This window comes from Rhopilema esculentum, chromosome 15, assembly GCF_057945365.1.
Source record: "Rhopilema esculentum isolate cy_ngs chromosome 15, ASM5794536v1, whole genome shotgun sequence".
NCBI lineage: Eukaryota > Metazoa > Cnidaria > Scyphozoa > Rhizostomeae > Rhizostomatidae > Rhopilema > Rhopilema esculentum.
Genome location: NC_142829.1, coordinates 9,389,138 through 9,416,008, shown reverse-complemented (window position 1 = coordinate 9,416,008; position 26,871 = coordinate 9,389,138). Strand labels below are relative to the sequence as shown.

Genomic DNA, 26,871 nt, shown 5'->3' with positions numbered 1-26,871 from the left:
GTTGCTATAAGCAAGTCTGCCACTCTCCGATGTAGACCTAGCCTGTGCTCCAGACCCCTAACTTTCAAGTTAGGGGGGTCTGGAACACAGGCTAATGTAGACCAGGCTAGGAAGGGGGGGGGGGGTATCGTCACCCACCGAGGGAATTTGCAAGTCCAACTCTTTTTGGTCAATTTTGACACGCTGATTACGGAAATCGATGTTATACGGAGCTTCGGTACCAGGAAGCTTCTATTTCATGTTCAAATCTCGTTTTCGTCCAAATTTGAACGTTGAACGAAAATTTGTAAATGAATTGATTATTATCAATTTCGATGTGCTGATTTCAAAAAATTATTTTATAAACCTAAATTCAGTACCAGGAAGCCTCTATTTCATGCTCAAACCTCGTTTTCATCAAAATTTTAATGTTGAACAAAAGTTTGTAAATTTTTGACTCTCATCAATTTCGATATACTGATCTCGAAGGTTGATCTCATACGGCGGAATTCTGAATGCACTGGTCCCTTTTTCATGCTGAAATCGTTTATTTATCGTTTTCAATATTTTTAGAGTAAAATCTGCTGCGCACATAGATTTACTTTAAAAGCTTAAAAAGGATTATGTCAAATGGCAGTATAATACGGCTAAAAAACATTTAAAGTTGTTTTGCATAAACATTCTAGCTTCTGTTATCATCAGAGTCATTGCTATACTCATCCTCAAAGCAATCGTCATTCATTGGGTCAATATTGTCTTCTTCAGCATCTTGATTGATATTTAGAAGCAGCTCAGTAACATTATCTAGGTATATGTCTTTACTCCACGATGCGTTAGCGGCTGCATCCCAACCATGATCAACTGGAATGCTAATGCTTAACTGCAACTGATCTGCATTTCTATAAATGTTTGCAACATAAGCTGATCTAGCTACGTGCAAATGTAGATTGGCAACACACGGTGGCATCGGGTGGCATTAAACTAAGTTAACAACAACTTTCCCTTTAGTTTCAAAAATCTTCCAGAAACTCTTCGAGCGGGCGTCATTGACCTTGGTATCAGTTGTTGAAAAGCCGTAAAGAAAGCATGTAAACTTCTCCAGGACCTCGATAGCATTTGGATGGACTGAACCAGGGCCCCCGCCATGGATTTTAAAGTGTGTGGGGGGGGGGGGAGGCTAAAAAATAGAATAATTTTCCTAAAAATGTCGTCCACCATGGTTGGGCGAGCGACGAATAAAACTTTAGTTTCTAGACTCTCTAGAATGGCATCTAAATCGATTTTTGAGGATAATTCTCTCTAGAAATTTCCATTTTACTAAATGTGAAATGTTGTGAAAAACTCAAATTGTCTAAGAGAAGTTTGGTTATCTCTCTAATGTTATAACAAGGAAAGTGGCCCAGAAGTGTTATGGCACAGCCAGAAATCTGATAATGGAAACTATTTCTATAACGGTAACACAACTCACTCAAAGAAGATTTACTGCATGCTCGTAAGTTAACACAGTTATAAAAAGTAATGTAATAAACAATGGTTTTATAGGCATAGAAGGTAAAAATTAAAAAACCAATGTGCAATTCAAAGTGTAAAATCTAAAATGGAAAAATGAGAAATAAGGAGTAGTCACTACCACCTGGTTACAGCCTCAAACTGAGATGGGGGTGGTTGTATGTGCCCCTTGTATGTTTTGAGCAATTAGCTTGTAAGTGGGTCCCTTTCTGTCAATTTTAGTTTTTTCGATGCATTTTTAAACTAGAGAAGGACTTCAACTCGTTATTTTTCTTTCATTTTCTTCATTTTTGGCATTTCTGGTATAGACCCAACTTTTTAATTCATTCATATATGTTTTAAGATAAAGCAAAGCATAAGTAGGGTGCGTCGTCACAATTACCCTTTTCATTTTTAATTGCGTCATTTTTTTGCCAAGCAGCCCCCTTTGGCGGGGGCTCTGTGGACATCTGTTCCAAGCCTTGAAAAAGTGCTCACGAACTCGTTGCGCATTAACATTGCTTCTCAGAATGACTTTTTTCCTTTTTTGAAAATCACGGACACATAATCGATGCCGGAGAATGCGTGAAGACCAACTTACAGTAAAATCGTCGTTACAGAAACGAAACCTTTTCAGGTCTTCAAACAAAAACGCACCAGATTGCATCACCGCGTACCATTTAGCACCAGATTCATCCCCAGATTCATCCCCAGATTCATCCCCAGATTCATCCCCAGATTCATCCCCAGATTCGAAAACTTGCTTGTACTGCTCGAAATGTATCGAAATGACAATGATTAGCAAGAAAATATGTTATTTCTAGAGTTTCCTTTCTATTTCCACTCGATAGAAGTTTTTTCTTGCCAGTTTATTTTTGATGTTTTTAGCGGGCCTAGGCATGCGTATTTTCCATCCCAGATTCATCCCCAGATTCGCGTTTTGTATAATATGGGTCGAAAAACAGCATGAGATGTGTCAAAATGACAATAATTTGAGAGAACGTGTAGCAATATGCGGTTCTCCGTCAATTTCTACTAGTTAAATGCCACTTTTCTACCACTTTGTTTCCAATGTTGCTTGTTGGCCTAGGCAGTACTTTTCATCCCCAGATTCGCGGCCACAGGGATACCAAACGACCACAGGGATACCATTGCCAATATTTTTACATCCCCAGATTCCCGGCCATAGGGACACCATTGCCAAACCTATGTCAGTAAGGCCCCTCCGTGTCGGAAGAAGAGCAAATCCAGTATTTCATTTAGGCAGTAAAAAACGAAAAAATTAAATTTCAAGAAAACAGTTTAAAAATAATAACAGAACAGCAGCATTTCTAACAACAATTTTTGAAGCAACATGAAATATAAAGCTTGCTGAAAGTAACAAGAAGATCGTAAAAGCAATGAAAGTAAAAATCATCATTATATGTCGAATTAGCGTTAAAAATTGTGTGCCATGGAAATGTCTCTTTCTTTTTTTCTCCGACTCTTTTAAAAAAATTTGAAAAACAGTTAAAGTTTTGCAGTACAAAATAATGATGGTCGGGGTGGAGGGATTAAACTCTCCAGAATAACGAAGAGGTCAGTGATCGTCCAATCTGAAACTAGTAAGTGGGAAAAAGATTTTTCAATCTGATCGCTTTTTATAATATAAGTACGTAGGCCGAGATGGCCCTTACCCAAATTATAAATTGTTTGTACTAATGTATCTATTATAATTATATACAAAACGTAACAAAACTGGGAGTTATATACAAAACTAATTATAAAACAAGGCTTAGTTACCACATTTACATAAACTAATTAACATTTTGGTTAAAATACATTAATATTTAAAAAAAGAATTAAATCAAACATTATAATCGTATATATTTTCAATCGTATATAAACTCTTTTCTTTTACTGTATCTCTGAGTAACTCTACCTAACAATGGTTACTTGAAGAAGTTGCTTTGTGTGCATTGAATAGCTACAGGGAAAATAATGACAAATTCTCTAAACATTTCTTTAAAGAAGAGTGAAGGCGAGCAGAGTTTTAAAAGACAAAAACAAGTAAATACACGCGCCCAGTATCCTAGTTATGTTATCAAACATATAGAATTGATTTTATTAGTAAGCTTTAGTATGTCATAGACAAATATTATTCTACAAAGCTAGCCCAAGGTCATAAACGTACTTTCGTCATAGGCACTGACGAAAGTTGCTGTCCTACGATTCTGATGCAGCTACACTCACCTCTTGTTAGAACGAGTATGTCGCATTTGAGATCCCCTGGTTTGCAAACCATGCACCCATCAACAAATTTGTTGTTTTCCTCAAAAGGTGATAAATTCGTCATGTCTGCTCTACTTAATACCTTCTCGAACTCTGAAAGGAAAAAGTCGATTCATCGCTGTATTTTAACTTAAATGAATTTTATACTTTTTTGAAATGTAGCACCTTATAGATTTGATCTGAAAATCTATACCCTCATACCTTTTTCATAGGTTGCAGAACATCATTCACCTCAGCGACTATACAGTTAACCCGCTCATTTTGCAACTCGTTCAATACACCTAAAAAGAAGGTGATAATTCTTCAAAATAGGAGAGGAAGGGTAAATTATTGTGCATATACACTCCTTATAAGAATGACAAGTAACATACATGGAAAACAAACATAAAAAGGCACGTTAATATGAAAAGAAAGCTATTATCTTACCTTGTATTTGGCAATTGTTGGAAAGGGTTCTTCGGACTTTCACTGTTGAATCCTATTCGAAAAAATTCCATTTTAAATGATTATCATATTTGTCATTCTGTATATAAATTGATATGACACGTCAGAAGGAACTTTATAAGAACTAGTAGAAAATGAATTAAAACTATAGATGGTAAATAGTTTGTACAAGTATAATAGTTAAAACTTACAGCACATATAGCATGATTCCAATAGACAGTCAGCCGGGAACCATTTTCACCACATGATCTTCTCACCGCCTCTTCATATGTTGTTCCTTTGGTATCCATATAGTCCAGACAAAGTAAATCTGGCAGGATGATATAATCAATAAACTGTACAGATGTCAACCCATATCTCATGCAGGTGACTGTTGGTAGGGATACACCGAAATACTCATGTTCTGGTACTTCGTTACAAAACATTTTATAAAGCGCTCCTTTCAACAGCTCCATATCTACATCTGTTACCAATTGCCCTAAGAAGCGCAGCTCTCTCTTAAAAAGAGAAATGAGTTTTTCCTTCCCAAAAAATGCCAATACCATGTATCTCTCATTCCCTGTCTTCAGGTTTAATACTAAACGCTTCAAAACTGTTTTTATCAGTGCTGCAACGACGTCAATTTTTTCTCGACTTCCTGCTGTTCAAGATAAATCGAATCATCAGTCGAGTGAGTGCCGTCCACTGCTTGTGACTCTAGGCAATAATCTTCATTTGAAGCTTCATGGCGACTGTCGACGTATTTCTTAAGCGTTACAAAGAAAAAATTAACTTTTCCATAGCCAGGCACACTATCGCGTATCTGTAAGTTTTTGCTTATGACATTAATGTTGACATCGCTGACATTTTCTGGCAAAGACTGGCGTTTCAAACTCACTGTCTCGTGAAATGAAGATGCTATCTGTGCGATCCAGTAACGAAAAAGGAGCAGGTTTTGTGCATTGACAGAATAGAAAACGCTAGGAAACATACAGTTGTAGGCATTTATACAGGCAAAAACTCCGCAAGAGGATTCATCTGTTTGTAACTGTAAAGTTCTTGGATTTAAAAGGGTCCACTCTTGTTGATAAAACGATACGTCGTGCAGTTCGGCAGACAGTTTTAGCAGAGACAAAATTCTATAAAATATTGTCCTTCCCTGGTCTGACTGTCGCAATGGGTTAGCCAAGACAATGCATTTACTTTTTGGGTATATGGCTACAACAACCCAATGGCATTCTTCAGAGTTTACCGGGATAATAATGACATCATAAGTGTTAATAGCGTTTACCGATAAAAACGAGCTGACCTCAGACGTTGAAAATCTGTTCCTGCAAAAGTTTGCATGGAAGGTACCCGAAGTAGCGAGTATGTTACTCTCCGAAAAGATCCTTGATGCTGTAAAAATGAAATGCGAAACGACATCTCCATTCAAGGGCATGCCATGACAAAGTGTGCGGAGATCGTGTGCGGCGGCGTAGCAGGCCCTAGCATCCCAAACCAGTACCTTTCAACTAATCGTTGTTCTGCTCTAGGAATTGTTGGCACCTCGCAAAGTGAATAGTTGTTCTTGTTTTTAGGTTCCAGGAAGTAGAATAATAAATGGCAGGATTTTTTGAATGTCTGGAGGTTCATAAAGCTATCTGCATTTCTTACTTTTACTGAAGTGTCATCAAAGGTCTTGACCGTTTTCTTATCGAATAGGTGCGTTGCGTAGTGTCCACTTCCACTAGTATAGGCATAATGCGAAACCGCTGCCTTCAGTTTATAAACATGATTAGAATGCATTTTTCTTGCAGAGTACTGTTCTAGATCCAGCTCTTTCTTAATATCAACGGGGGTTTGAACTATTCGCCCTTGTCCTTGCCAAGTTGCACGCTTCAGCTGGATCACTAGAATCGTTGGAAAATTGTGGATGACAGTTGCTTCCCAAACGGAACAGTTCTTGCATTGTTCACGACAGACAGTTTTACTGTAGCTTGGGTCGTCGTAGTGCTTTCCCATGAGTTGCAACCATATAAGGTTTGTCAGCTTGACTGGGTCAGGGGAGTCAACCACCGCTACGTTAAACATAGTGTTTCGATGAACAGACCAAGCCATACCTTTACAGTTCAAGCAGCATCGAAGATCTAAGCAAACAAACTGGAGATCGTTAATCATTTCTTCACTTGGGACACTTTCCAAGTAATTTGTTATGGTTGTTGCATAAAATTCTGATGCATCTCTTTGAGTTCCTGAGCTAGCATCAAAACGCTCACCTTGACTGCTTTTCCCTTGAGCATGAAGTCCGACATCTTCCACCATTCGCAAACTCAATGAAGCTTTTTGGTTTTTCATTAGCCGCAAATGACAAAGTAAGAGAGCCTGGGAGATTGGCAGGTCTTTACTTCCATCGTACGAAAACAATAGATCAGCTATGCCAGTACCACACATTACCTGTGCAATGCAATTCAACCAGCAGTTGCTTTTGTTGTTGGTAATACCACGGTCATGACCAAGAAGATCAATGCTTGGAAAATGTCTGTTAATCTCTGTGTCTAAAAATAGATGCTTGCAGACTATGGCTTTGATGGCAGGGTCCAATAAATAAAATTCTTCAAAAACTTGTTTTATTAATCCGCTAGCATCATCATTGATTCGGTCATCGTAATGACTCACCAGCTGAGCTGTACCTCTTAATATCTTCTCTAGGCATATGCTGCAGTGGTATCGGGGTATCATATTTGCCAAAAATTCATCCTCCAGTTTAATGCACGAAGAGTGGAACCAGTCTTCGCACACATTGCATTGAACCATGCAAGAGCCTGACGGCCTGAATGGCTGCTTACAAATACAGTATACCTCTTTACCTCGAGACTTTGGTGTAGAAATATCCTGCTTTTCTGAATCAGAAAGATTTAGAAAACGCCTTCGTAGCTCAGTTATGCACTTTTCGGTAGTTGGCAGTGTTTTAGATACAGATGACCAATTTTTTGCTTTGTAGGCATTGAATCGCATTTTGTCATCTTTAGATCTAATTCCTTTATTGCTTTGCAAGTCCATACTTCTGTTTAATAGTTTAGGCGTTGCTTTGAAAACAATTGGAGTAGTCGGCGGCCCAGAATACTGCCTAGAAATATGGCTGGTATCTTTTCTAGCACATGGTTTTTGCCATTCTTCCTCTTCCTCCATTTCAGCTTCGCTGCTTCGTTTCCATCATTTGGATAACGGGGCGTTGACCTCTCTAGGCGCTTCAAGCTTCCAGCGTTTTTAGAGCTGTTCACCCGCAACGAATCTATAAACTGCCGCCTAAGACCACAAAAATTTTGAAAGTGTTTATAGATAAATTCGTCAATCGGTACCGATGAGCATGAAAAGCTTTGCTTTATAAAAGCAAAATAATTTTCGGCATATGCGTTGGTATTTCCAACGTCAAACATCCTCTTTCCAACAAGGCTTTTTCCAGTGGTTGAATGGCTCTTCATGACTGGGCTTCTTTCTAAAGAAAGCATGATTCTGGTCCATAATGGGAGATATGGTACCAGAACCGACTGAAAGTAGTCCATATACTCCGGAAAGAAATACTTGTTTCTTGTTTCAAAGTCGTCGATCGGTAGATCAATGGCTTGTAAGTGTCGCTCTATATGTTTCTTGAATTTATTAGATGACTTTGATGCAACTACAATACAATCAGCTTCGTTATCATTATCTGCAATAGCATTTTTTTTTGTATTCATTCTGAATTCGTTCACTATTCTTGATAAATTGTCAAGAGCATCTTGTACATTTGGGTTAGTAAATTCTGACATAAATGCAATGTAAGATAATTTTATTATGTCGGTAGCATCTTCCATCGTTTCAATGTTTGTCAACAAACCGATTATTCTCATCACAAGATGTTTCACTGATGGCAAATTGTCTGAAGTAATTCTTTTCCCTGCATGTCTCTCCACAAACTTCGCACTTGATTTTGAAATGTGGGCTGCGCATACTAAAACAAGTGTTATGCTTATATTGGCGCATTTTCCTTGCAACATATCGTAACATTGGTTCACGTAACTTTCAACAGTCATACCATAGTTGAACTCTAGTAAGCAGGAGGATATGACTGCACTACTAAAGTCTGTTCTAATTGCGAATGGTTGAATGTTATTGCCATACAAAGATTTTTCCTTCGCCCGAAGCAATGCAAATAATCGTTGAATTGAGCTTGCTGTATGCGTGGAGGAAATAAGTTCAGCCACAGGTATTGGTGGTGAATTTCCAAACGGATCTCTAGTTGTTAAGGAATATAAAAGGATCCTATTAAATCCTTTGATATTATTGTTCCCGTTGCATCAAAAAAAACACGTCTTTCGAGCAGACATGACGAAAAAGTCTAACACCAGGAGCGGATCCAGACTATAGCAACTGTAGCTCGAGCTATAGTCAAATTCTCAGTGTTTGATTTTCGAAATACAAAGTTTCCTTGCAGTCCCTAAAAATGTGTTTATGCCCACAAGTGTTTACTATCAACATTTGAAAGCAGCGGTATAGGTTATCAAATGCGATTAACAAACATGCAATGCTGGCAATGTGTCATCACAATGCCTCTCCAGATAAGAAATAAAACACTGAGCGCAGAATGGTCTAATATTAGAACTTAGACGAATCAGAAGTTTCGTTCTTTGTTGACAGTAACCAACCAGAATTGAGCTACAGTGGATATTCCGAGCTATAGTCGGTCTGGGGATTTGCTCTGGAAAAGGCATCGAAGACAATGAAACCCGTACTATAATTTTTGGCGCGAGCTATAGTGAAGCTATAGTCAGGTTTTAAAATGGCCTTTTAACCAATAGAATATGAGTATCCACGTTACTTCTCCGCTCTCTGTCCCCTGTAAAGCAACAGTGGACTATAGCTCGTGTTCACATTCTGGGTCCCCTGTAATGTAGCTTCAAAGGCAAGGACCTACTAGGGAATAGACAGGGACGGCGGAACGACCAAGCGGCGAGAGAGGGAGGAGGGGGTGGGGGGCAGGCTTGAGTAGAAAGGCTTTTGATTCATACGTAACTGCAATTTCATTTCGATCTTCTGTAGGTATCTTCAACATTGGCTAACTTTCGGCATATAGAAATATTTTACATGTTTTGAGAAGTTCAGAATTTTATATGAATCTCTCTGATTATTACAATTGGCCAGTTTCAAGGCAACTTTATTAAAAACAACCCTTGCCCCTTCTGTCAAAGGGCAACAGGGGCGGTTGTATCCCCACACTCCCTTCTCTGGCGTCCCTGGAAATAGAAAAAGGATGTTCGAAGGAATATTTATTAAAACGAAGCAACTATAAACACACATGGTTATATCATTTGCCCATATAGTGGGCGTGTCCCACAAGCAAGGAGGGCGTGGTCCCGATCCCAAAAGATTTGAACTATAGTCACCAAAAATCCTGGATCCGCCCCTGCTAACACTACCTTCATCAGACAGAACAACACACAAACTGTCATTCGTTACGTCATTTGATTGCACAAAGCCCAATATTGTCTGTTTTTCCATCATGGACTTAAAGTGTACTCTATTATAATCTCTTATTTTTTTGTCAGAAGCCCGTATTTTCTCAGCTACAATGCTGACATCACTTTCCAATGCCTTGGCCTCAGCTGATATATGTTGAAATGCCTTTGCAGACACTCCGCACCCTGACCTATTGCCAGCAGAGTAAGCGTCTGCCGTTATTTCTTAAAGCTTTTGTCTGTATAACCCAGATGGTTTCGAGGACGTTTCTCTGAATACATCTTTCAGATTATTTCTTTCTGTTCCAGTCATTCTTCGGGCACGTAAATTGGATGCATCATGCATCCCCTCGAAAATCTATATTTATGTCCTTACTGTGCTCGCTCTCAATGCAAAGCAGAATATTACATTTGCATTTTTTAATGCTACAAAATCCACTTGCTTTGAAAAACGGGCTTTTCTTTTTTCTCGAAGCTTCGTTTTTTATGTGGTTATGCTTGAATGCAAACACACAGAATGGATTGAATTTTTCGATCATTTTGCTAGAGAATGCAGTCCACTCACCCGCGAAACGACGACTCCCATCCTTTAATGTTTTGATCTCAAGATTTCTCCATATAGGGTCTAAGGGCATGACTCTTTTCACACCACTACCAGTAAGTAAGCTGGCTAGCTTTTCCGACAGTCCAAAATCTTCGAAGCAATCCCTTTCGGCATCCGTACCTATTTCCTGACCTTTCTTTATCTCTGTAATAGGCAATAAGGATTCACCTTTATCACAATCCAACTGATCAAATGAATGGTCTGCCTCCCTCTCTTTACCCCTAGCATCGGCATTGGCAACTTTCTCAGAGGTAACATTGCTATTTGTTTCTTCTACTGAAGGCTCTCTGGATACTACTGATGTTAACGAGGAGTGAACTTTTTCAACCAAATCATTTGCTGCCTCCACGAACTTTTCAGCACACATTACATTTCCTACAATCTTTTTGTACTTATATGAAATGAGTCGATAATTTCGTTTATGATATCTCCAGATCGCTAATATTTCGGCGCTGGTAACATCATTTCTACCAAGGTAGTGTCTACAGATTTTTGGCACGTCGTAATGTAAAGTTAATGCACGCTTTAAAGGAATTTTTGCCGCAATAAGTGAATTGACATACTTTGCAAGGTATATTTTTACCCTTGGCTCTTCATCTTCAGAAGGCTTGTGCATCTTTTGTCTTTTCATTTCACTCAATTCACTTCTGTCATTTGAACAGTTGCAACCAGTACGTAAATGGCCCCTACTTCTTCTGTTGGTTGAGATGCCATTGCCCCTACTTGAATTTCTGTTATTCGCCCCGCATGGCGTTCTGTGTGATCCTTGCCTTCCATTCAAAGTTTGATGCACAAGTGCCAATGCACAAGATTTGAAAAGATTTTCCAATATTGCTTGGCGAGCTAATTAGTTCTTCTTAGTACATTTACCTTTCCTTGCCAATAAGCATCTTCTTGAAGAATGCACCATGGCTCCGCGAGTAAATTTATCCGACGATCCCTTGGATAAGAATTACATGGTTGCATGTACGCGAACTGGACACAAATTTCCTTGTATGATTTGTTCTAAAGGCCTAAAGATGCGGTAGCCAAATGATCTTTATGCCTAATTCCTTGCTTGCCACATGTTGGGAAACTATGCTTACGTCTTTTGTTTTCTATTTAGCTGCTTTTAGGGTTTTTAACGGATTGTTGAACCATTTGTTAACGCTTTACGTATTTTAAATAGTGCTTTCAACGCCTTTTATTTTATTGAGTCACGCTGTTAGATGCTTTGTTAATTTGCCTTTTGTATTAGCATGGCATGATTCAAGTCGAGTGTATGATGTGATCACACGTAAAATCTTACAAAACTCGCCTTTTTCTTCGGAGTGCTTCTTGATCAATGTAAGAAAAAGAATTTCAGCAAGAGTTTGAAAAAGAGTACTAACACCACATAAAAGCATTGCTCTTACTGTGAAACTAAATTACACTGCGTCAAGCCGAAAACCCACTCCGGAAAATGATCCGCGGATTGGATCAGATTTTGTGTTGCGCAAGCGCTTTGGATGCAAAAATGGTCACACGACTGATCCGCGACGGATCGAAACGGATCGAAAAAAAAGTTAAAATCATTTCAACTTTTTTTTAACCGTTCCGGTACAGTAGTTTTCTTTTGATCAAAATCGAATTAGAACTTTTTAAACAATAGGGCACTTGCGTCAGGCAAGAATCCCGTGGAGATGATTCCAATCTGAAACGATCCGCGGATCCAAAGAATAACACGATCTGATCCGATCCGCGGATCATTTTCCGGAGTGGGTTTTCTGCTTCAAACAGCGTTTTTCAAAATTCGAATTCAAGTGTTGACATCTAGTGCGTCACTTTGTGCTTTTTCCAAAGAACACAATCGTGGTGATGTTGGACTTGATTATGGGCTATGTCTCACGCATTTACAGGAGAGTCGAGAAAAGCTTACTAACCTTTGTCATTTTGAATGGGTTGAAAGTGGGCGTGATAGGGAAATTGGGTTAACTCGATTAGATTTGCTTCCCTCTCTTTGCTACTCTGTTTTTCTGAAGCATTTGTAAAATATCTAGCTTGTTTTCAATTATAGATAGTTCTTGAGACAGATGAAAAGTTGATAAAATCAATTCGTTTTGCAGTGCAAAGTAGTTTTGCAAACCAGTGGCGAATCTAGCCTTAAAAATCTAGGGGATGGGGCTAGCCGGGAGCCAAACTTTCAGTTATAGGGGCCAACGCTATAACAAAATCACAAAAGCTTCTTGAAGGCTTGAATGCTTTATCATATTTTTATTAATGAAATTGTTCTCTTGAACCAAGAGAACTTGTTTCACTTTTTGAAATTGTTCTTGTTATCCCTATGGCCGCGAATCTGGGGATGAAAAGTACTGCCTAGGCCAACAAACAACATTGGAAACAAAGTGGTAGAAAAGTGACATTTATCTAGTAGAAATTGACGGAGAACCGCATATTGCTACACATTCTCTCGAATTATTGTCATTTTGACACATCTCATGCTGTTTTTCGACCCATATTATACAAAACGCGAATCTGGGGATGAATCTGGGGATGGAAAATACGCATGCCTAGGCCCGCTAAGAACATCAAAAATAAATTGGCAAGAAAAAACTTTTATCGAGTGGAAATAGAAAGGAAATTCTGGAAATAACATATTTTCTTGCCAATCATTGTCAATCTTGGGATGAATCTGGGGATGAATCTGGGGATGAATCTGGGGATGAATCTGGGGATGAATCTGGGGATGAATCTGGGGATGAATCTGGGGATGAATCTGGGGATGAATCTGGGGATGAATCTGGGGATGAATCTGGGGATGAATCTGGGGATGAATCTGGTGCTGAATGGTACGCGGTGATTGCATCGCACCCACGATCTCTGGCAACACAAACGTCATCTTTGGGTCTCGTTTGAGTAAAAGCCTCGTTTGCATGTTGCGGGCTCACAATTTGCGGACCATTCTGTGAACATGCTGATTAGGACAAAGTTCAGTTTGAAAATCTCATTTAAGTTTAAATATTTATAATAAATACAAAATAATGCAATGAGATTTAAAGAAACAAGATTTGAAAAATTAACATTTAAAAAAACTATTGCGACTCATGCAATGCTGGAATTTATTATACCTCGCTCAAATGTCCTTAGGGCTGTTTGACTCTGACCAGCTTTTGACCTTAACTGAAATGACCTTAACTTTGTAGTTCTTAATTTAATTTTAGAATTCCGCAGTACGCTAGAGGTTGTTTCGCTAGCCCTAGTAAATAGGTCACTCATATAGGACGGCGCCTCACCTTTCAGAGGTTTGAAAACCAGGGATTTCAAGATCAAGTAACTTCCTGACTGTGGGCCATCCAAGCGCACGACTGATTGGCAAAGCTGATTGATCATATCGATATCCTGTAACTGTTCAGGCTGCACGGTTTTGTAACTTTTGTAATTTTTGTTGAGAGGTTTCAGCAACATTACCCTAAACAGAGCAGCAATATCTAGGGTAGAGCTCTACAAGGCTGTTATACATTTGTTTAACAGTTGATACAGGCACAAATCTTTCAGAGTACCCTAAGGTCCCAATACCTTTTGAAACCTTACTTATCGTTGAGATTAGTTGGGATTACCATCTTGCTGATCTACTTGAACACCAAAGTATTTGGTGTTTTCACCCATTTTGATTTAAGTGGTTTAACTGAGTCAGGTGAACTTCGTTTTATCAAATTACCTCGGCCTCCAATAATCATGCCTTCGTTTTTTGCAACATCTAAAAATAATTTGTTTCCTTGTAGCCACAATATCAAAGCAGCTAAATCAGCATTGATAGCAGCATTAATCTGAGAATATGGGGTTTCAAAAGGGCCAAAATTTTAAGACGGTATAGAATCTTATGAAGACTTTAAAATATCATCAAGAGTTGGATATATCTCTCTCTACAACAAAAATTCTTCACAAGATAGCATATATTCATTTCTTCATGACATTCCTAGAATCTTTACCAGAATATTTGCATAATTTCTTGCTGAGATTTCCGCTGATCGCTTGATGAGATTTTCAGTGGGGGCTCGTGTATTGGGGCTCAGCCCCACCAAAGATTTCCAAAAATAAGTTTTAGATTTATAAACGTAAATAAAATCAACGTCCATTATTAATTTAGCACTGTTCACTAATTTCGTTGCTTCGAGTTTCACTGTTTGTCTAGTTTGTTTAGGTCCCACTGTCCGCGGTTCTTTTGAAAACTGAACAAACACGCGTATCAGAAACCATCTCCCGAGCTTTTGGGGCTAGCCCCAAACCAGCAGAGAATGCACCAATCAAGTGCCTCTCATACTCGACTATTCAATTGATGATTGCCCTCTGATTGGCCAATTCTGCTCGAATCTGCATTCCTTTGGGGCTAGTTGAAACTAGCCCCAAGCAATTCAATTCAACGGTAGCTGAAATTTTGTTGTTGTGATGTGATAGGCAATGTTGCTCTTGAAGTGGAACGCAGCAGAGTAGCGTGTATTCGATGACTCGCATTTTCAGCTTTAAAACTTTGAAATAAAGCATACAAGTTAGATCTTTATCAGAATTAATTTTGCCGATCTTGAAATAAGCTTTTAATGGGAAGGCTAGGCCGTAGGCCTTCTAATGGCATAATAAAGCATATTTCCAATGCAGGCTTACAACTGGAACAACTTGGCTTCACGGCATATGAAAATTAATCAAATAACCGTTTGAACTTTCTGTTCTTTAAAAATTGTTTGATTGCCATGATATGCAATGCAAAGAATATTGTCTATGGGTTGGCCATCTTCAAGTTGTCTATGTTTTTTTGGACATCACCCACGAACTTTTTGTGAAGAGAGAAGCTGTCCAGCGGACTTGAATAAATAAAGTTGAGCACATCAACATTTCATATAGCTTTTTATTTTGCTTATTGAAAATTATACATGATTAATAGTGGCACTTGTTTTTTTTTCAATCGAAACTTTCAAATGATGACAGCCTTGTTTATTAGAGGTAGTAAAGAATGGAAAGGCTTTTTATTATTCTTGGCGTTCCGTGTCTATGGCTTTAGATTTCGAATATTACGTCATCAGCCCCACCAAAAATGTATGCCACGAGCCGCCACTGATGATAATTATTTAAACTCAAATGATATTTAAATGCATGCCCCCCTGTAAATCAGTTTTTCTCTAACTGAGGGGCTACCATGCCTAAAAAATTGAAAATGAGATGAAGATGAAATGAAAACGTCACATAAATGGGGAAGGAGGGAAGGAGGGAGGGGGCTAATTACTGAAAAAATAACCTGATAATTATCGGTTCTTATATCATTAAATAACCTGATAATTATCGGTTCTTGCAAGAGGTGGGGACTTTTTCACAGATGTGGGCTCATTAACAATTTTTACTTAAGGGTTGGGGGCTTAATCAAGCTTCAGGCTTATATAGCGAGGGTAGGGATTCAGGGTTTAGGGTATTTAGATTTTGGTTTCTTTTTGTCATTTGATTGTAGGTTTTCAATGCTATGCTATATAGACCACAATTTAAATTATCTGTGAGGTTACAATAAACAGAAAAATCATAAGAAAATGACAAAATGCTAACTGTTCCCTAAACTTAAAAGCAACAATATGTTATTAATATCTTTTCACCCCATTCCAGGTGTTTACCCAGATTCATTAATGAATAAAACAGGCAGAGTTTAGCCGGTTCAGTCATTTGCTTGCAATACCAGGTCCCTTTTCAAAAAATGAAAATTATAATTTTCCACAATTCCGCAAAATGGGAATTTTTGGAACAATTCAAGGCAGTAGTTGGCGTTCTCTTCTGCCACCCAGAAACCAACATTGAAAGTTCCACCAATTTTGTCAAAAACCACCTGCATCCCTCGAAGAACATGGTCCAAGATCGATTCTGGGTCAGACCCATAGATATCCACACCAAAGTATTTTTCTCCTTGATTTGTCGTTCGAATGACAGTTTCCCACACTGAGAATGCTCCTAATTTGTCCCCAATGACATTTTGCTTTCTTGTCAATAAAAGTAAAAGATCATCCCTGGTTTTCAGATACTCCCAGTTCATGCTTATGCTGAGGTTGAACAACTCAGCGTTTACTCGAAGGTAGTCAGAAGGAAACATGTTTCTTATCAACTGGCTTTGGCTGTACAGATCCTGAAACTCTTGCCATGTTGTGAATTGTGCTCCTTCTTGTAGTTTGCTGACTAACTGTTCCTTTGTAGTCAGATTACACGCCAATGACAATTTGGTAACCTTTGCCAAACATACATAATTATCTGCTTTACCGCGCCTGTATCGCAAGATATTGCTTAGATTTGGAAGCAATTCTCTGATTGATTTCAATGTAAAATCAAGCAAACTTCTGTACACTCCTCTTCCTCGATGTGTGATGTCAACCCTAGAGGATCTAATGATGGCACTTCTTCCATTGTCAGTGATATTCATTGATATAAACCCAACCAGCTTCCCACTTGGGTCTTCTGCAATAAAAAGATGCCATCTCTCATCGTTTAGCCATTTAGGAAAAAGATACACAAGAGAATCTGATTTCTCATTAATTCCTACAGATATAGACGCAATTCCCTCCAAATCAGATGCTGTAGCCTTCCTGAAGCGCAGGCTGCTGTCGTGCGTTGCCATTTCAGGGTTGTTTTCCATTTGGACTAATGAACTATCCTCTAGGTGTGTTATTTTGGCGACAAGTTGCGTTGAAGCGTCTCTTTGGTAGAGTTAGCTTACAGAGACTTTACTTTATGTCTATCCTGTTCACAGACTCCACCGTAGGGTGTCCTATGTTTTGCAATATGCTATTTAGTGCTCACTTTACCAATATGATATGCCAGTTTCCCGTTACTGGTTTCAAAGACACGTTTCCTTCCAGTTCTTTACTTGAATCGAATGGATCGTCACGCCAATCAAAACTGCAAGAAACCAGAAATTCCGTGTCACAAGTGGGCAATCTATACCAAGTACAAACAAAACGTATGCTTTCTTACTTCCGGCCAAGTTTCCCGTAGCTTGCCTGTGTTATAGGCCCGTAACTTGAGACACAACATTCCCTTCTAGCCCCTAACAATTAACAATTGAAAGTAACAATTGATAGTGTTGTGGGTTATTGATACATTCTGAACTTGCGGTCTATTTTCCTTTGTAATTGCAAACGTTCTACTCAAGTTAACAGAAAAAATAAAAACGTCTGAGTAGTTAGTAGGAATTAAATTAGATAAGTTTTTTTTTCGAAATCACATTGCGGCGTGTTTGTTATCAAAGGTGTTTTTCGCTTATGGTTGGGTGTTGTTCTTTGGTAAATTGTAGAATTCTGGCAAGTTATTCTTATTTTATACAAAATACCACGATGTGTAACCTAATATCGAAAAAGAAAGGCTTGGAGAAGAAAGCAGTGCTCGAATCGAATGAAAAGTTTTGCACTTACAGGCAACATGCGCAGTGGCGAATGAATAGTAATCCGATACTTGTTCGGGATCGGGAGACGAACTTTAGTCCTTTGTTTCGAAACAATACCGTCTTAAACCAATCAGTGTTGCAGGGTCATGGCACATGCGTAATAGGAACAGTATTCACACTGTCTTTGATTGTTAGAGAGACGAAAGAGAACGATCGTTAACTTTTCAAAATTTTGCATCATATTCACACGCGCAGTTAAAGTCAAGGTCTGTCATATTCACGCCGTATGATATAAATTCTGTGATATGAACATTCGTGGAACTTATAGGGATCAGCCTGAATCGAATCAAAAGAGAAAGAAAATTTAGAGAAAAGAGTGTAATGAAAAGAGCGAGAATGAAATTCTGGTTGACATTAGCAACCATGATATATTGCTTAGATACTATTGATCTACTTACTCGGGAATGAAATACCAATGCAATATAAAGGGCATAAAGCTCCCTTAGAAAAACTGCCATAGATATCAGAAGGTTAGTCATGAGGCTACGTTCCCACATCATCGAGAGCGAGTTGAGCCGTTGGTGCATCAGCGCCAATCGCTCAACCTACCATAAAAGGGTTACTAAAGGAAGTTACACAATAACCCCCCAAATATGATTGATAATTCGGAGGGAATGTACAGGAAAAAACCTCTTTTCCCCACTAATAGCCGATTCACCAGTCCTACCTAATAGCATCAGAAAACGCTAAAAAGCATAGAAAATGCCTAAAGGTATGAGAGGTTTTAACGATGCCATAAAAGAAACTCAACACGCAAAGCTATACTGAAAAGGCATTTTGCATAAAGAAACAAAATGAGGGAGGGAGGGCTGGGAAAATACAATAAAACAGCCTAGTTGTATAGTGGCTTCGCCAAGCAAGGTGAGACCCACGCTATGCCAAAACCTTAAATACCTCTAGATTACCCAAGGGAATGAAAACGCCGCGAAATACACATCTTACCCTAGTCTTATCCAATCAAATTCACTGAAGGCCGAAAGACATTACCCATAAACTGGTAAAGCAGATACAAGAAAAACGCGAGGAAGCATAGCATGGCACAAGAAAACATAACGAATAAGTAATAACAACAATCTCAAGCTATTTAGTTAATGCTCAAATGCTCTTCGTGAAATTAACTCGGATTAAATTCCATTTAATCATCATTGAAGCGCCATTACATGCAAACTTTTGCTTTCGCCCAAATGCGCATGCTCATATGATGCACGTTCTCATTGGTTCAGACAAATGGATTGCTAAAACTTTACTACATTTGCCGTAAACAATAGGAATTTAAACTCGTCTCCCCAACAAGTGACCCCATAAACCTTGAACTTCCCGCCAGGGCTTCAAGTGAGAATGCGCATGTGCAATGACCCTGAAACGGGGCTAGGGCGTGATTTATCCGAAATCGTGCAAACGCAGCTTCATGTTAACGCAGTATCGGGAATCTGCACAAAACTATAGTAAAAGTATATGGGGGCTTTCAGTTAGCATTAACAAGGGGCTCAGCCCCCAGAGTCCCCTTGCCTTGCAGTCTGGACCAACTTTTTAAGACCTATCCAAATTCGTTGGAGGCAATAGAATGACATAACTGGATTACAAGACTTTTGGAACACTTGGAATCTCTAAACTGACAGAAAATATGCTTATTCTAGAAAAATATAAAAGGCAGCAGCTTTGGTACATATGCAGATGAATATGAATTTGCTTCATATACAAAGCTGAAATACACCTTTGCTGGCGGACGCAGGGGTGAGGGGCAATGTGCCTTTTTCGAAGAAAGCTCTCTTGAAATCTTCCTTTTCTAATAATCAAAGAGTAGATGCATATAGGAAATTGAAATAAAATGACAGTTACAAAAGAATAATTAGAAGCTGGGAATTATTTTTCAAATGCCCTTTGCCTCTTGGTCGTTTCGGCGTCCTTGGTACCTTTTCTTCTTTGCAAATTTCGTACATAAGATGAGTGTACAACAATAAAACCTTCGAAACGGGTTTGTTGCAATATCAGTGCCACGGGGAATTGAAAGGGGGCTAATCTTCCCTGTTCTCGGAAGGGTAAATTTGGGGGTAAAATTTTGGCGGCGTGCTTTTATGATGTAATCCTATGATTTTGAAACGACCTTTACGCAATGAAGCCTGCACTCGAAGGGGGCAACGGGGGAAAAGTGCCATGCAAAATGATAGTAAAACGAAGAAAAATGCACAATTTCGCGAAGGCAAGGGAGGCCACTATCGCCACCACCCCCTGGCTCAGTTGTTCTTGCATTTACGTAAATTACTAGTCATTTTCAGTGGCTAGTTACGTGGATATCGTACTCCTTATAGTGGACCCGCAACGAAGGGCTTGTCTCCTCTTTTGCACCGTGAATACATTGAGGACATTGCTGGAAGGTATCCATGCAAGATATAAAATTCCAACTGATCTTATGAAAGTGTTTTCAATCGCAAAAAAGTTGGAGAAACCCTCCATTCCATACAGTAGAAACCCGCATAAAAGAACCTAGGTTTTTTTCTGGCAGCCTGAATAGATTCTTAATTAACAGGCTGCTATTCTAGATTCCAGTTTAAAAGGTTTTCAACAAGGTCTTATATACGTACAGGCTTTGCACACACAAACAATGTTTTCCACCGCAAGAATTCTAACAGACACACCTAAACCAGCTTTGTTTTTTATGTTAAATTTCAAGCAGTCAAACGATTTTGTGTTGTTAGATTGTCCAAATAGAATGCAACCTACCAAAATCTGGTTTACCTTTAAGCTGGTTTCATTTGCCAATGTGAATAGGGTGTAAAAATACCACTCTGAAAACCATTCTTCTTATATATATATAAGAACCTTTCCAAATTTCAGCCTCTTGGGGGTTCTTAATTATGGGGTTTAAAAAATAAAAATTTTAGCCTCAAGGTTCTTATAAAAACAGGTACTTATATGCAGGTTTCCACTATATGAACTGACCTGACCTCTGACATTCCAACCCTGCTCCAATCAACTGAGGAGGAGCCTCCCTGACAAACTAAACTAGGAAGAGAAAAGTGAAAGTTGTTCAGGTGAGCAGCCTGACTGGCTGACATTCTTAATGTAACTTATTTTTGGGGTAATCTCATAATAATTTTACTGTCATAATTTAATTATTTATTATTTAATCATTTAATTCTGTCGGCCTGTCCAAATTCAGTTTGAACTAATCGGCAGTGGCGGCTCAAACTTTGCTCGGTGGGCCTTATTATGTTTGAAATTAGTCCACAGGACAGATCTTTGTTTTTTCGTTCTTTTGTACAATCAGGTCATATTCTACATCCATTCAAGTCACTCGTTTTATTCCGTGTCACTTCTACTGGCAATTGCCACTGTGAGCACAAATTAAAAAAATGTACCCACTTAATATTCGGTTTAATTAAAGAAATTTCTGTCAATCATTTAAACTGACGGGTATTTCATTTATTAACATATGCCTCAACAGCTCTGCAAGCATTCAGAACAGGATGGCTGCACGAATGGAAACAGGTGTCATGTGTATTATGGAAAAATCTGAATTTCAGAGAAGTTCACCAAATGGTTGGCGAGATGTTGGTGGCAAACGATCCAATGTGGATGACGAATTCACTGTTTTGGTGAATGACGACGATTTTCAAGGAACAGACACAACTTTTGTAGTAAGTTTTGTATCATGCTTGCAGTTTTATTGTCTGGTTTCTTCCTGATCTATGAACTCATTTTCCTTATGAAGATTTCAAATCTCTGAAATCTGAATAAGTGTTTATTTCTCCCTCAAGCCCTGAGCAGAAAACTCATAAAAAAGAATTAAATAAAGATCACATATTATGTGAGTGGAAAGTAAAGAAGTTACACATTCAAGATTTTGCTGAAAGAATAAGTGATCAGTTGAGAAAATAGCATATCTTGTACCCCTGAGATCCCGGTCTGGATCTTATGGCAGTTTTCAACAAGATCTGAGGAGTGTACAACATGACAGTGCAAGAGTTTGCACTAAATTCTTGAGTTTTCCATGTTTTTCTTCGGCATTTATCCAGTTTTTATAAATTTTCCTTCACGGAGAAATCCAATGATTGAAAATTGAAACGAAGCTTCCCTATAACTATCATCAGTGGCTGTTATTCAAATTCCTTTTGGTTTAGCAAGGAAAAGAATAATGTGAGAAAGATTTTGTAAAAAGGTCAAAAACATAATGAACCTAATTGATAATTGCAAGATGGTCAATGAAGAGGGGGACAGGGGGCACATTGCCCCAGGTCTTTAGGTCTAGGGGGCCTCAAAAGAGCCTAAAAATGGTAAATGATTGCAAGAAAATGACTGCAAGAATTATTTTGAAATTTATTTTAAGCTAAACTTTAGAGTGTGATCACAAACGAATTCTGCCCTCTTTTCTCACAGGGCCCCATCTTTCAGTTTTGCTCTAGTATTCAGAAACTTTTTTGGCAGCCCTGATCTCAAGAGGATAACCCGATTTAGAATGACACACTTTTATCAATATATTTTGCAAAAAATTTAGAAAATCATTTTTCCATCTTTAAAAAACTGAGCATTTAAGCCACACCCAAAACCATGCCAAAACAATGCTTATCACTCAGATGTGTAAGAGCGCACTCCTAATTTTACAAAAAATTCTAGCAATTGCAGCTGCCATAGGATCAGGGGTGGCGCTAAAAACCCAACCAAAATGTGCCGACAGTATTAGAAAAATTCAATTGTTGATGACTATAAAAATGCTGACATATGGAATCCCCTTTACAGTTTCTTTAAATCTTAAAATGTTTTGAAAATGAATGAAAAAAATGTTTTTATCCATCAATCAAGTCATGTATACATTCTTCAAACTGACAATTTCATAAAGCGTTTCAAATTACAAAAAATTGATATGCAATTTTTTTGATGTTCCTAGCTAGTAGACTCTTGTACAGTACATCTTTCACCGGCTAAGCAAGTTTGAGCCATTAATTGCTTTGTTTCTGCCAAAGACAGTATGATCTTGCTTTGTCGATGTTTTTTTTAAAAAGATCAAGCATCTTGGCCCGCTTTGACTGAATATCTTGGAAATATCTTGTTGACAGTGAAAATGGGTATGGATTTAAATCACAAGCCCTGGGGCAATACACCAGAAGAGACTAGGAGCCATTTTCTTCCAGTTGTTTTAAATGTTTCACTATTCTTGACATACTTTTGATATGTTTTATTAACTCCATTCTTAAAGATTGAATTAATTACTTTATAAGGCCCCTATAAAGCCTAGATTCCTAATATATCATTGAGCTGGGCGACATTTTTTGCTAGAACCTTTAATTGCCTGAACATCCCCCTTAAGGACAATATTTAGCAATTGCACTGCTAACACCCTTATGATCTAAGATAAAATTAAGAACAACCCAACCTCGTAGTTTTAATGGCTTTTAATGGTTTTACTGAAAGTCAAAAAGCCAGCCTGAACTTTAATTTAGACAGTTTCAAAGTGCAGACAGTTCTTTTTCTTTTCTTATATTGGGCTGCCAATGGGGTGTCATTGGGAACTTGTGGGAGTGGGCAGCTGCCCCCCATGACACCCCATAGTGCAATCCCTGCATAGAATCAATACTGGCTAAGATCTACAAAAATGATGGAGAATAAGGGTTGGGATTTTGAATTCAGAGAAATTGCTGAAAAGGGAATATTTTTATTCTTTAGAGAAATAATTAGCTGGCACAGTTAAAAATAAAACCATTTTAGTGCCTTGTCACTATCTTTTGATAAATCTTTTGATAACGGTGTATAAATCAGATTTTCCTGATTTTATAATTTTGTCCTCTGATTATAAATATATTTTTATATATAAACGAGATTATTAAGTTTGAACCTCAGAGTAGAAACTTGAAACCATTATGTTTTATACATGAAAAGCATAAACACAGTTCATATTAAGCCATCTTTATTTAACCTGGTCTTTTGCCTCCATTCTTCCTTGTTATTACAAGACAGCTTCCCTCTTTTACCTGTTGTATTTGAACCTTAGCCAATGTTGCCCTTTTTTCATTAAAAAATGACAAAAAACTTGGTTTGAAGAAAACAAAAATTTTTTTTGATATCTCTCTTAATTTAAAAGCCCTACTTGCAATGAAGCTTGATCCACTAAGGCCTATTCATACATTATTTGCCACTTAAATAAAATCAACAACCCGTTGGTTGAAGAGATTCAATTGCAATATATAAAAGGGTGGAGCTGGACTGAAAAAAAGCAAAACTTCTTTAAAAAACCTGTTTGCTAAATATTTCACATCATTCTTTAATTCGGAGGCTAATCATACTGCGAGTAGTATGTTATGACAGAATGTAGATTATGTTTTTCAAATGCAGTTACTGTTGTATTTAGACAGTTAAATGGGTTTCCCATACCAAATTATAGATTGACTGTTTTTGTGATTAACTTTTTTATTATTTTACAGTTGAACAGTAGAGAAGACCTTGCAGCTGTACAAGATACTATAATGCGAAGGCCTCTGTTTACTACAGCCAAATGCCAGAAACCTTATGACGACACAACAGACCCAGAAAGCAATGTGTCATATTTAAGGCACGAGTATATCGTTCTTGTCAACACCGGAAACGCTGAAATTAATGGAATGCTTAATAGAGCCTTTTCTTTAGCAGAGCAGCTGTTAGACGAGGGAAAGAATTTCAGAATAACGGTTTGTATTCCATCTGTTGTATTTTAAACATGTCCTTGGTTAAATTTGTTTTCTAATACACTTTGCAGTGTGTATCTGCCTAATGATTTCTATCGGGTCAATGATAATTTGGGAAAAATTTCTAGCAAGATACTGTTTATAATTTCAAGTGTCCGAAGTTGATTTTTAAAGAAGATGGCAAGCAAAAAAATTTCAAGTTATATTGATGATATATGTTGGGGAAAAACTGTTATGGTATGTTTCCAATCTCATGTCTGCAGTGGTATTTATTCTCAGTCTGTGGCAGTCAATCATGTCTAGATGTATTTCTACTCAGACATGTCTGCTTGATAAATATAACAACTTAGTTTTGTCTCCAATATAACAAGTAATGCCAAGAATAGCCAGATGTTCAGCTTGAAGTGGATTTACTGAGAGGGCCGGTCATACAGCCATACTAGGAATTAAGGTTCCTAAATGAAGCAGAAGCGAAATGATTAGGAGCTACATCGCGCTTGTATCATTCTACTATCGCACTTAATTGTATAAGAATAGACACAAGAGAACAGCAACGTTTCACCTGGGCCTAAGGGTAGTGGAAAGAGAGCTGTTTTACGATATTGGTGTTCAAAAAGGGAACAAGTGGGGTTTGGCAAGGACAGGCTTCATAACACACGGTTTGCACCTTTTAACACAAAACTAAGACCCCTCAAGCATTTTGGCCCCGAGAGGCCCCCAAGAAGTTTCTCGAGAATATGGGTTTTTGATAGAAGCATGTGTTTCTTAATAGCATTCACAGCATCATTGAAATGGGCGAATGATGTAAGATATAGCATGTCAATTAGGTCTCCCTCTAATGCACATCTATATCGTAATAAAATGCTGTATTTATTGTGTGTGAATATAACAGATTAAAGTCTAATTGATTTCCTCAATGAAATAGTTTGAAGATGTTAATCTCAATATATCTAGACATGTTTTCGAATGAACATTCAAGCTGCATCTGTATACGCTGCATGGAAATCCAGGAAAAGCTTAGATGAAGATCATTAGAAAGATCTTAACGTCAAAATATATCTTCATTTGTTGTTGTATGCTATTTCTTTGGGTTTTACGGGAAAACCCCAAAGGGTGAGTTTTTAGGCTCTAAAACTTGACTCAAGTTTAGTTCAGTATAGGAGCCCCGAAAGACTACTTTCAATAAGGGCCCCACACTGCTCCGTTACGGTAAGGAAGAGATGCTTAATAAACTTTTAATCTCCTGTCAAGCTTTATTTTATAGCTGCAATCTGATTCATCACTTAATACATGTTCCTATGGGTAATGGTTGCCTTGTCTTTTTAGATATCTTTCAGCGAGTCTGTGAAAGCATATTACAATGCCAATGTGCATGCTTCTGGTGAAGATAACCGACTTACGCAAGTTTGGGGTTGCGATATATTCCTAACTCATGGTGTTGGTGCTCCGAATTGGGCTGATACTAACTTCACTTGCCAAACTACACCGCAAATCGCCTGCTGGATTGTTTGCTTCCCTTTGTGTTTGTTTACGGGTGTACCATACTTGTGCTATAAAAAGTGTCTAAAGTACGTACATGCTGATTTAATTATTTTTCATACAGTTGAAAAGCTTTTTCCCCTAAATGTTTACCTTTTTACGGAGAAAGTCGTAAGGAGCTTTTGGTATTGGAATATTGTTACATTTTGTAGGCCGTTTTCCTGCAATGAAAGTTTTGAGCAGACAAATGCAATTCAATTGTATCATAGCTACAATCTTAATGCACGGGTCATATTTTTCTATTTTAAAGCCTTCATGCTATAATCCATATTTTTTAGAGCCAATCCCAATCGTTGTAAGGATTATACTCTCAAGGTCTTTTTTATTTTTTCTGTAAATAGTATGTAAAACGTAACTTGATATATACTGATGTTTAGAATTATTTCTGTCGACATCTCGATGACCTGATTTCTCCATTTTTTCGTTCAGTCCATAAGTCGGGATTTATAGGCATTTCCAATCTTCAACCTCCTACTTATCAGTTATTGCTTTGAATTTCTCATTTTACAAATTTACTGATCCAAATAGAAAGACAAGTGTGTTCTTTAATGACCGTTTTTGTAACTCACATAAGAAGTTGTGATTTGTTATCTTGTATAATATTCCTTAGACCTTAGTAACATAACTATTATGTGAATTCTATCTTCAATTTCCTTTTTAGAGGAGTTAAAGAAGAGAAAGTAGTCCAGGTTATGCCATTGACTGTACACAAAGGTCCCTTCAAAGTTGGTAAGTTTTTTGAAAATCTTGAACGAATAAGATTATCGAATAAGCTTTAATAGATGGTCGGGAATATGTCTTCCTGCTATTTGCAAACTCTCTTTCTTGAATCACTATCTTGCGTTCTTTGGACTTGAGTTTAAGTGAACACAGGCAATCGTAGCTTGTAACCACGTGGTTGTTGAGAGAGAAGCTACTATGTCATCAATTAATTCTACGTAAGTTTGTTTGAGTGATTAGCATTATAAGTATCCAAATAGCTTCCGCTATTTAAATATCTAGATATATTTTCAT

At 37.9% G+C, this 26,871-nt stretch overlaps 3 protein-coding genes across 8 annotated transcripts in view; 1 reads left to right on the top strand and 2 right to left on the bottom strand.

The window, feature by feature from the left end:
• Positions 1 to 26,871, top strand: part of LOC135685518 (uncharacterized) — a 68,727-nt gene that overhangs the window by 40,379 nt on the left and 1,477 nt on the right. The window contains exons 1-5 of one of the 4 annotated variants that reach the window (XM_065201491.2): positions 20,582 to 20,694; positions 21,108 to 21,300; positions 24,079 to 24,321; positions 25,645 to 25,886; positions 26,519 to 26,586. In XM_065201491.2, coding sequence (XP_065057563.2) covers positions 21,130 to 21,300; positions 24,079 to 24,321; positions 25,645 to 25,886; positions 26,519 to 26,586 — 724 coding nt within the window. In that variant the 5' untranslated portion in view covers positions 20,582 to 20,694; positions 21,108 to 21,129. Of the gene's footprint in view, positions 1 to 20,581; positions 20,861 to 21,107; positions 21,301 to 24,078; positions 24,322 to 25,644; positions 25,887 to 26,518; positions 26,587 to 26,871 lie in introns of those variants that run through there. The other 3 variants (XM_065201493.2, XM_065201492.2, XM_065201489.2) reach the window with 3 other exon arrangements.
• On the bottom strand, positions 1,154 to 7,355 carry LOC135689328 (uncharacterized). 3 transcript variants are annotated; one of them, XR_016144631.1, is made up of 5 exons: positions 4,374 to 5,584; positions 4,165 to 4,216; positions 3,940 to 4,019; positions 3,700 to 3,831; positions 1,154 to 3,433 (listed from the first exon to the last, which is right to left on the bottom strand). XR_016144631.1 is itself a non-coding variant. In XM_065206508.2 (4 exons), the coding sequence occupies exons 1-4, from the start codon at positions 4,725 to 4,727 to the stop codon at positions 3,814 to 3,816; spliced, it is 504 nt and encodes a 167-aa protein (XP_065062580.2). In that variant the 5' UTR covers positions 4,728 to 5,584; the 3' UTR covers positions 1,154 to 3,813. The 3 variants fall into 3 exon arrangements, 1 of the variants encoding a protein (XP_065062580.2); XM_065206508.2 differs by having other exon boundaries at positions 1,154 to 3,831; XR_016144630.1 differs by lacking the exon at positions 1,154 to 3,433 and having other exon boundaries at positions 3,538 to 4,019; positions 4,165 to 7,355.
• LOC148958474 (uncharacterized) lies at positions 12,926 to 17,280 on the bottom strand. The gene has a single exon (XM_089112751.1). It carries the CDS (start codon positions 16,853 to 16,855, stop codon positions 15,890 to 15,892), a length of 966 nt encoding a protein of 321 aa, XP_088968877.1. The 5' UTR covers positions 16,856 to 17,280; the 3' UTR covers positions 12,926 to 15,889.

Excerpts from the sequence above, each read along its gene's own strand:
- LOC135689328 (XM_065206508.2), bottom strand. The coding sequence starts at position 4,727 with ATGGTATTGGCATTTTTTGGGAAGGAAAAACTCATTTCTCTTTTTAAG. Across the intron at positions 4,217-4,373 it reads GGAATCATGCTATATGTGCT|GATTCAACAGTGAAAGTCCG; the intron begins GTAAGTTTTAAC and ends TTTTTCGAATAG. Across the intron at positions 4,020-4,164 it reads CAACAATTGCCAAATACAAG|GTGTATTGAACGAGTTGCAA; the intron begins GTAAGATAATAG and ends CCTTCTTTTTAG.
- LOC148958474 (XM_089112751.1), bottom strand. The coding sequence starts at position 16,855 with ATGGAAAACAACCCTGAAATGGCAACGCACGACAGCAGCCTGCGCTTC.